Source organism: Cupressus sempervirens, chromosome 3, assembly GCF_028749045.1.
Source record: "Cupressus sempervirens isolate cs-2001-9-10 chromosome 3, ASM2874904v1, whole genome shotgun sequence".
In the NCBI taxonomy this organism is placed as follows: Eukaryota; Viridiplantae; Streptophyta; class Pinopsida; order Cupressales; family Cupressaceae; genus Cupressus; species Cupressus sempervirens.
Window position 1 is genome coordinate 883452255 of NC_143120.1, and position 10975 is coordinate 883463229.

The 10975-nt window shown below is 37.5% G+C and overlaps 2 protein-coding genes across 3 annotated transcripts; both read left to right on the plus strand.

The window, feature by feature from the left end:
• Positions 1-1158: 1158 nt before the first annotated feature.
• On the plus strand, positions 1159-2212 carry LOC149569620 (uncharacterized). 2 transcript variants are annotated; one of them, XM_089817770.1, is made up of 2 exons: positions 1159-1957; positions 2043-2212. In XM_089817770.1, exons 1-2 carry the CDS (start codon positions 1276-1278, stop codon positions 2195-2197), a joined length of 837 nt encoding a protein of 278 aa, XP_089673896.1. In that variant the 5' UTR covers positions 1159-1275; the 3' UTR covers positions 2198-2212. The 2 variants fall into 2 exon arrangements, with proteins under 2 accessions (XP_089673896.1, XP_089673897.1); XM_089817771.1 differs by having other exon boundaries at positions 2055-2212.
• Positions 2213-5169: 2957 nt separating this feature from the next.
• Positions 5170-7374, plus strand: LOC149569621 (uncharacterized). Its single transcript, XM_089816956.1, has 6 exons — positions 5170-5448; positions 5994-6037; positions 6113-6297; positions 6448-6526; positions 6718-6821; positions 6952-7374. The coding sequence occupies exons 1-3, from the start codon at positions 5170-5172 to the stop codon at positions 6282-6284; spliced, it is 495 nt and encodes a 164-aa protein (XP_089673082.1). The 3' UTR covers positions 6285-6297; positions 6448-6526; positions 6718-6821; positions 6952-7374.
• The last annotated feature ends 3601 nt before the right edge of the window (positions 7375-10975 follow it).

The window sequence follows — 10975 nt, forward strand, 5'->3', positions numbered from 1 at the left end:
GAATTCGTTGTTTATCAATTGAATTTTTTTATTGTTTTGCAAATCAAAGTTACTATCAACATGTTTAACCTTTCGTATTTAATTTTTTTTAATCACAAATTATTATGTCGAGTAATATTATACTTTTGAGGCAAGAGTCAACAACACAATGGTAAATTGTGAGCCTCTTAAATGAGAATATTATAGACTAAGAAAAAATTAAAAAATTATATTTCTACTTTATTTAGAAAGACTATATATGAAGCTCTTGTTCTTTTAGCTATTTGCAAGGCATAGATCTATCTTTCATTTTTCACAAAAGAGACTCAAACTTTAGAACTACTACTTTAAATTGTAATCGTATGAGAATGTTGAATGCTGAAAAAAACTTATTATGTTAAAGAATTTAATCCCACATGCGAATATGACGACAAATAATATTTAAGAGCCGAGATCAAAGGAAAGACAAACATCCTAATCGCTCAATTGAGATCCGGTTCCCACCATTTGAGATGTGAAACTGGTAGATGGAAGGTCCCTAAAAAAGAGTGGGAGGATAGCATACGAAGACATTCACAGCGTCCACAAAGAAACATTAAAAGTGAACAATATAAAAGACTTTTTCGAAGGACCAAGACTCCTCAAAGGGGTCATTTTACTTATGCAGATTCACAACAAAAAAGACACGCTGGAGAAATCACATCAGACTGACTAGGAGTTTTATGTAAGTCTCTAGAGTTATGGCCTCATGAACGTCATTAAAAATCTTCTACAGGCCAGCAACTCAAGGCTCTGCCTCTATTTAACTCTTTAAATTAAGACAAGCCAGCAACTCAAGGCTCTGGCGGATGTTTTTCTCTGTGCACACGGGAGGCCGTTACACTGCACATTTCCAGTGGCTGATGTTCCAATACTGCAATGGCGTTCTCTTTTAATTTGTGGGATCCCACACTCACAAAATTTGCTGGAAAGTTAATATCACTTTCGGTGGCTGATCACAATCTCTCCCAATTCCTGGGCGCAACCAGTCATAAGGAAGTGCTGCGCCAGGACATGAGCTCTTACGCTCGCTCATTCCTTCTTTTCACAAGCAGATACATCGATTACTCCACATGTGTCCTGCCGGGAAGCCCATATCCCCAATTGGGAATTATACGGAGGGATTTGGTATTCACCAAACTGGATCACCTCATTAAAAATTGAAACGTTGGAGGCAACGGCGGAGATCACGGCGTGAGAAATCAACGGGGTCTGAGAGCGCTGGTGCAGCAACCACGTTGCTGGAAATGTCTGAGAATGAGTTATGATGCCAGAGCAGAAGGGGAAATATATAGGGTTGTATCGGTGGCCATGGAGAGGAAGAAATTCTCTGCATTGGTAATTGCAGGCCTGAAATTGATGGAAATGTGGATGGATTTAGCGGCTGCTGGTTGTGCGCTTTTAGCGAATTGTTGGAACATGGTTTGCCCTAAATCGCAAGTCATGGAAAATGAATCTGCCCTCGTCAACAGCAACCCTGGTCCGGCAAATGACAAATATCGATCGGATGAAAGTATAAGACAGCAAGAGATTCTCCGTCAAAGTCATTTTGAGGATCTTGTAGATTGCAATGTCGGCAAATTTGGGTTTCGGAGAAGATGTGTGTCTTCGAAAAGAGGACCCTCTGCGTTTAGGGGAAAAGCAAGGGTTTTAAGGGCGGCTATTAGCAAGCCTATGTCTTCCCTCGAAAGCTGTCTCTATAGTTATGAAATTGACAGTAGTAGTTGCATCTCGTGCGGAGGGCAAAGGCAAAAGCCTCTTCTTGTTAATGATGGGAGTAAAATCATGGGAGCGGAGATTTCTCCTCTGCTGCTTTCATTTCCTGTTACAAATTGTCTACTGCCTTCTCACAATGACATAAACAGTGATGGGCATGGGTCTGTACCCGTAACTGAACTTCCTTCGCCAATAGAATTCAGCCAAAGTTCAAGGAATGCAGGTATGATTAATTGTAATTCCTCTTTTAGCTTCAGAATTGTTTCCTTTATTAAGGTTGTTTTATTTACAATATTTATATTTCACAGATGCGTGTGTAGGCTATCGTTTGGTTTGTTTTGGAGTTGGCATTGGCATAATGTCCACAATCATGTCAAGCAAGAGTGAAATGGAGATGCTTACATGTTTGATAAAACAAAAAGAAGAAAGGGTTGAGGAACTGGAGGGAGAACTAGTAATGTAGGTACGCTCTGATACCACTGACGAAGGGCCACACCACCCTTACCAACTCACAACCAATAATGCAACAATATGAAGACAATTTTATTATACCTGAAAATTCAATAGCAATTACAATAACATTTTTCCAAGATCTCTCAAGATCCAATCCAAACCCAAGCTAGTCCAGATACACACTCTGGTAGAAACCTCTGAGATCTCAACTTGTGCTCGCAAGCCACTAAGCAACCTCCTTGTTTCTAAACCGCAGTCACTAGCTCTTCTCCAACTTTATCCAAGATCCAAGCGTAAACTGCCTCACATTCGACGCTCTGTCTACACTCACAACTCTACCATAATCCTGCTGTAAACTGCCTCACATTCGGCGCTCTGTCCATAGACTTAGGAAAACTCACTCTTCACTTCCTACTTCTCTTTCACACCTTGAAGCCTTCCAAGCTTCTACTTCCCAAGCTACTCCTTCTCGAGCTTCTCCTTGAGCTTCTACCTCTCAAGCTTCTCCTTGAGCTTCCACTCTTCAAACTTCTCTTTGAGCTTCTCCAAGCTTGATTAGAAATGTTCATATGCCTTGCTTAAATAGGCACTTACCACCCAATACATGACTTATCCACAACCTTCTACACAATATCCACAATCTTCTAAAACTTCCATAACTTTCTAGAATTACAACTAAGCACCACCATGTGGCCCAATTAGAAAATTACATTTCTTTTATGGATCACAACAAATATTAAATGCAAGATTTAAGAAACTTTCCACAAGCTTCTAAGATGCCACTTACACACCTCGATTAATGTAATGACAACTATTTTTCTTATTTTTCTATTTTATGCCCCTATGCACCTCGAAAATAGAAATTCCTCTTTTTTTCTTTTTCTCCTTTTTTCCCTTTTTATTTATTTATTATTTCTCCTCTAATTTTCGTCACTTTCTCTTTCCTCTACAATTTTTTTTTTTTTTTTTTTTTTTCAATTTTTTTTCTAATAATTTTTTCATGCAAGATGCTCCTGCATCAGACTCCCCCGGTAGATAGAAAAGTGTGTCCCACACTTTGACGTCAAAAGAAAGATCTACCACCATCTTCATCTTCACTAAAGGCTTCCACCTCAATAGGGACAACAAAACCACCATGCAAATCTTTCACACCAACATCTCAACCATCCAATCAACAAGCTCATGCACAAGAACAAACTGAACATAATGCTTCATTAGCAAACTCCCATTCACATCAACAACTAGTGAATCCACACCAGCAGCAACAAACCCCGCATCAGCAACAACAAACTTCATATTAGCACCAACATGTAGATCTCCATCAATACATGCCAAACTCTCAAAACCAACAACCTCATTGCTCACAACAAGATGCTCTGCAACATACAAGTCACCACCAAAAACTGGATCATCCATGCCCAAATGCTCTACAATCTCCATGTCAGAATCAACCAACTGATCATGAAAATCAACATCTGTCCCAACATCAACAACATTAGGAATATCTTCAGCAACAACCTCTAGTTGCTCTGCAGGTTCTGCATCAAGCTCCACAAATTGATCAGCAACACCATCCTCTTCCACCTCAACTTTGTGATGCCATCTTCTCTCACGAACCTCCTTAACTTGATCAACCAATCTATCATCCAACCGAGAAATCATCTTAGAAAAATTCCTCTCCACTATATCATGAATTTTGGCAATCATCTTAGGGTCCAATCCTCTTGGAGCCATCTTCCAAGATCTTCGTAAACCCTCTGCAACAAATCCTTCCCACGCTCCTTGTGACAACCAAATTGTTTGCAAGTCAGATCGCAACCTGCCACCTTGCACGAACAATCAGGAACCAGATCACAAGTCTAGGACAACAAATTTGCAATCCACAAGCTCTGATAAACTTCACCCAACCAAAGTCCTGGTACAAACTGCCTCACACTTCGGCGATCTGCTTGTACACTCAGGAACTCCTGCTCTGATACCACTAATGTAGGTACGCTCTGATACCACTGACGAAGGGCCACACCACCCTTACCAACTCACAACCAATAATGCAACAATATGAAGACAATTTTATTATACCTGAAAATTCAATAGCAATTACAATAACATTTTTCCAAGATCTCTCAAGATCCAATCCAAACCCAAGCTAGTCCAGATCCACACTTTGGTAGAAACCTCTGAGATCTCAACTTGTGCTCGCAAGCCACTAAGCAACCTCCTTGTTTCTAAACTGCAGTCACTAGCTCTTCTCCAACTTTATCCAAGATCCAAGCGTGAACTGCCTCACATTCGACGCTCTGTCTACACTCACAACTCTACCATAATCCTGCTGTAAACTGCCTCACATTCGGCGCTCTGTCCATAGACTTAGGAAAACTCACTCTTCACTTCCTACTTCTCTTTCACACCTTGAAGCCTTCCAAGCTTCTACTTCCCAAGCTACTCCTTCTCGAGCTTCTCCTTGAGCTTCTACCTCTCAAGCTTCTCCTTGAGCTTCCACTCTTCAAACTTCTCTTTGAGCTTCTCCAAGCTTGATTAGAAATGTTCATATGCCTTGCTTAAATAGGCACTTACCACCCAATACATGACTTATCCACAACCTTTTACACAATATCCACAATCTTCTAAAACTTCCATAACTTTCTAGAATTACAACTAAGCACCACCATGTGGCCCAATTAGAAAATTACATTTCTTTTATGGATCACAACAAATATTAAATGCAAGATTTAAGAAACTTTCCACAAGCTTCTAAGATGCCACTTACACACCTCGATTAATGTAATGACAACTATTTTTCTTATTTTTCTATTTTATGCCCCTATGCACCTCGAAAATAGAAATTCCTCTTTTTTTTTTTCTCCTTTTTTCCCTTTTTATTTATTTATTATTTCTCCTCTAATTTTCGTCACTTTCTCTCTCCTCCACAAATTTTTTTTTTCCAATAATTTTCCCTGCAAGATGCTCCTGCATCAACTAGAAATGCAAGCTTCATGCACCGTGAAAGACGTATCTGATGAAGCTCTTAAAGACGTATCTGATGAAGCTCTTAATGGTTTAGAAACTTGGCAACAGACTGTTGCTTGTCTTGATGCATTGTCTACTGAGGCGTGTGTGATTGAGAAAACTCCAGGTAAAACCCCCGACAAAAAAATGGAGAACGTGACCAGTGTTGAAGCAGAGCTTGAAGCCGAGTTGGAGAAACTTGGATTCAACTTGCATTCTCTTAGCCACCAGAGAAGATTTCTTAGAATCAATGAGGTTAGCTTTTAGAAACTCAACTGCTCTCTTTTTTTCTGTTTCGGATAGATATTAAAGCCATGCTGCCCATGTTGAATTTGTGCACACAGCACAACTTCTCTGTTTGAATTGTTTTGATAGGAGTCACTTTGATTCTGGTCATCTTATCTCTGGAGCACAATGCTTTCGTTTACTTGGCACTTGGATGTGTATAAGTTTTTAAAAGTTATCACCAGAGTAATGGCTTGACATGCATTGCCAAAGTATAAGACTCACAACATGCTAATGTTTCGAATTGATGACAATCAAAATGAAATGATACTTTCAGTCACAATATACCTATATAGCTAGAGCCTAGAGGATACGTTCAGCATAACTAGATAGACGATAAATTAGAAGATGCCTTGTACCCTTTTACATACATTGACTCAAGTGCTGATTGGTTATGCTTGTTATCTAAACATATCTATAAAGCAGTTTCAGTTTTTTCAGTATCATGTTTACGATCTTCCAATGGTGTTTTATGATCACGCAGCATAACCCTGAGAATTTCAATCGTGTGGCAGATTGACTCAGATTGCAGTGCTGATGTTGTCAGTGGACAACTGAGAGAGGATGGGTTTACGTGTAATGTAGAATCAGAGGAAGATAATAATTCTTCAAGAGATGAAGAATTTAATACAGAAAACTTCTGTGTTTCACCAAGGGATTTGGAAAGACGGTTGCACGAGGTTATAATATCAAGGCTTCAAGATCGCATTGCAGAGCTTGAAACTCAACTTGAGGGGAGTCAAACTAAATTGCATGCGATCAAATCAGCTCTGAAGCAATCAAATGAGTCGAATCAAACATCTTAATCATTAAATGCAGGTATTTATAAGCCTATTAGGTTTTGCTTGGAACTTTTTTCTTTATGAATTTTAGGACTCTCACCCACTGATCATGCCTCTGTTACTTACATTGAAATGGATTTTGCTGGCATTCCTATTATTGATGTCGAATTTGATAAATGTATGTCAGATTTGCGTATAGATTTTGGACTGGATTCAGAGGAAGTAGGATCTGTCTCCTCTTTTTTGGAACACCCTGATGATTTGAGGTACACATTGACCTTTTCATTTCAGCATTGTGTAGAATAGAAAATTCGTTGTAATTTGTTAGTAGTAATTTTTGTTTTATCTCGCCTTTCAGATTTTAAGATTTTCAATTGGCCACTAAAATGAAAGTCAATGTTAACATTCATTATTACCAATGTTTTCATTTTAAATTTAGACAGTAAATGATTAACAGAAAATCAAAGTTGTGGAAATACAATTCAAACTGTCACCACTGAACCTTGATAGACATCTCTCCAAAGGTATTGGAGTTTCACAAAAGGGACATGAACATTCATCGTAAGAAAACAAAAATGTTTATATGTTTTTTTTATACAATTCCTTTCATTTCTATGATAATGTTTGTTTTGATTATGATAATAAATTTAGCTGTCTCTAATTCTCTCTTTGTTTTGCAAAACTATTTCAGCTGCTGTAAAGGTCAAGAATGCTGCAAACACCAGCACAAACAAGAACACTTCTGATCCCAAAAGCGAAAGTTGCCCTTATTCAAAGTTCCTAAATGCTAGTTGGGTTCCGTTACAAAATTTGCATTGCATTGAGTGTATGTGAAAAGTAACTAGTATGTGAACAGTAACTAAACGAAACTCAAAATTTCAGGTGGTAGTATTAGGGTTGTCGCTGATGAGGAGAATGTACCAACACTATGAGGGAGTACAAAATGTCCAAAAAAATCTCAATGGGGAGACGAGTGAGTGGAAAGTCTCCTATCTATGCTAATTGTACATCAAGTAAGGGGTGGGAATTTCATTTCTGCAAGGCTACATTGCTCAAATATCATGGCTTCCTGTTGTTTGTATCAACATCAATACTGAAAGAAAAAAATTCCTTATTTGGTTTTTTTTTTTTTTTTTGTTGCAGTTATTTGATCTTTCGAAAAGCCATACATATTTTTTTTGGCTGTCATAAAAGAGTTTACTCTGTATCATCTGCAGATGCTGATTATGGAATGCCTCATCTCATTTCGTAAAATATTTTCTTAATCTTTGCGCTGGTCTTGAGCAGGAGCTTTTCTCGCTTTCATTTGGCTTTAGCTTCTATTTTTTTCATTTTTCAAGGAAAATAACTAATACTTGTTTCCTTTTGTATGGTGTTGAAGTGATTTCTCATTTCAGTTAGTAAGAATGTTAAGAAAGAACTTCTATGAAACTTACAAGTATTAGTATATATATTACATTGTTAATAAATTTATTATATTGATTAGGTTAGACAGTTACAAAGTAGTCTGTGCATACTTAAATTGTTTAACTGATTTCTATCAGGTGCACAAACATTATAAATACCTATCAACTTTAAGGCTGCAACTAATGAAGAAATCTTTGTGTATATAAATTGATTATAACTCTTCTTTTGTTTACATCTCCATAAAGAAATTGGAGTTTAGCAACAACTATTAAATTTTTAGTGGATGAATCAAAAGAAATAAAAGAATATTTGGCTATGGAGATTGTGGTTGACACATTATATAAATATCATGGTTTTAATTTTAATACTTGGAAAATGAAAATTTAAATGCAATCGATATTTTTAATTTTAATTTTAATATTTGACAATATACTATATTTTTTGTGCTTCTCTTGCTCTTCATCCTGATGATGGATCACGTAGTGTGATTCGAAACGTTGATGGTAAAAATCTTAACACAATCGAATCCAGAAATACACCAGTACAATTTAAATGCAATCGATGAATAAAAATTAATGGGCAATAGGCACTAGAAAAGAATGTCCATCTATGATTCTCACTTGCACCACATAGACTTGCACAAAAACTCAAGTGAATTTTGGGAGGAATTGAATAAGTTATTTGGAACAAAAGCGCCTAATGCACAAATTTCTTTAACTACTTCGACTATATAGATTTCAAATGGAAGATAAAATTACAATGACAAATGACATAAGTAATTTGAGGTATATTATTGTTGCTTTTACACTTGGCCAAACTACTTCTCATAAGTTAGAAGATACATTTCAACACTTTTAGCAAAAGAAACAAGATATCAAATACAAATGATTCATAAGGTGTTTCTCAAGTTAAAAAAAACTTATGTGCTCAAACACATAACAAAATATCAAACATGAGAAAAGAGGAGATCATGTGTTATAACTATTAGAAAAAATGGTCACATATTTTGGTCGTGCAAAATCCATGCTAGAGATGTTCTTAATGGAAACATGAAATATGAAGGTAATATTACTTGTGTTGAAAATGAGGACTTGTCAAATGATGAAGCCATTAGCTATGATTTTTTAAGTGACCTCGGAGAAGTATTATAAACCTTCATTCATTGGAGGTTGGAGGCACAATACGATGAAGGATTTAATCATCTCAACTTAGCTTCTCACTCTGAGATGATATTTTGTTTGAGAAGCATTTTAGGTCTTATGGTTTTTTGTTTATTCCTTCCAATGCTGACATTCTTTAAGGTACATGTATTGTGAAGTTTGATTTGTGGAGGCAAGTAAGGGGTTTTGTGTAGAGTTCATTATGGCGAGGTTGTGATTCAGGAGTTATGGAGGGAGAACTTGGGATTCTTAGATAGGGGCTACACCTTTACAAGGGTTATGAGATAACTTGATGAAACTCTGCTTGATTTAGGACTTGTTTCTCAAGTGAAGATTTTTACAAAATGTGTATACATCTTGTATTCAACAAATTTTAAAATGTAGATCTTAAAGGAGGTTTCTCAATAGATAATACAATTGCAAGAACAATGTAATAAAGGGGTGATTGTTTGTATATTTAGTGCATTGTTATTAAATTTATTACATTGATTAGGTTAGATGGTTACAAAGTGGTTTGTGCACAGTTAAATTGTTTAACTAATTTCTGTTAGAATCTGATAAGATTAATAACCCAGAAAACTAGTGCAAAGAATAAATATCTAAACTATGAATGCAAATGATACAAAATCAAAATAGCATCATATAGTTAGTCTCCAAGAGAGTAATGCAAATGCTGGAAGCAAAATAGCATTAAGAGGATGCAAAAACAAGAGATGCAAATACAAGTCAGGTAGTATGCTTATATAGGCTAGGAAGAGGGAGGAGGTAGCAACACCAACCAATGAGGAGCAACCATCTATCAGACTAAAGATAGCAAAGTATCTTCCCAAGATAGCTAATGGATGCTCACATGTAGGAAGATGACACCTCACAACCATTCACCTAATAAGACATGCTTTATTAACCTAAGTGAGATTATTAAAAGTGTAATAAAAACTTAGCAAAATAGGAAAAATAAAAAACTACACTAACACCCCCCCATAAGCGAAGCTTAGGTGGATGTAAAAATGGGTCTCGGCAAGTCAAGCCTGATGAGGTACCCATGTACATAAAATTCTCCCAAAAGAGAGAGAAAAGAGACTCCCCAAAGAAAATTAGAACTCCAAGTGAGAGGAAGCAGTCCCCCCAAAAGATGAAGCATCCCATACCCCCAGCAAAGCTTGCAAATTTTGTCCGGTAGATCCAGTTACATCGAACAATTTTTCTTTCCTTAGAAAAAAGGACAAGATCCCAAGTGTGGTTCCTCATCAAGAAACTATACTCTTCCTGCATAGTTGTACCTTACTCAGAAATACCAGAAGCCTCATGAAAGGACTGTGGATTTGAGAGAGTAGCAATGAAGATATGTAGAGCATCCTGGAATTGTGAATGAGTCTGCTTGGTGTCTGATGGATCCCCAACCCAATCACCTGCAAACTGCAAGGTCTGTCTAGCCCAAAGTGGATCAGAAGATGGAGAATCTAGAGGAGAATCATCAACCTGTAAATGATGACTAGGAGAGGAAGGAGGTGAGTCCTCTGAATCACGCTCTACATCAGAAGTGGAGGTAGAAAACTACTCAAGTGAATTTTACCCATTAGAAGATCTATCATGTATTCCAAGTGACTCCAATGTCAAAGTAGAAGGCAACCCTGTGACCATGCTCTACTGGTTAAGCTAATGCAAGTAGTGGAAGTTAGGATGGCCAAACTGCTCATGCCATAATCTGCTCACATCATTAGAGTGAGTGAGTGAAACAGTCAAAGGAGGATCAGGAACAAAGTGAGAAAACATATAGAGTCGTGACTGATGATCTGCTCTCCCAATTACAACTGTAGAATCATTGTGCAACTCACGTATCTCCACTGAATCAAGAGTGAACTCAACCTGCTTGCCTAAACCTGTGTGAGTGATTTGGTGTACCGATAGAAGATTAGTTGACAATGAGGGTACACAAGGAACATCATGGAATGTGCCATCCCCCACATCAACAGACCCTCTCCCACACATCTCAACAAGAGTGTTATCACCCATCAAAATAGAAGAGATAGTACATGGCTCCAAGGATGCAAGTTCTTCCTTAGATGAAGCCATGTGGTGTGAAGCACCCGAATCAAGAGCCCAAGTGGATGGTGAGGAAGGAACTGCAAAAAGGGCCTTGCCCTTTCC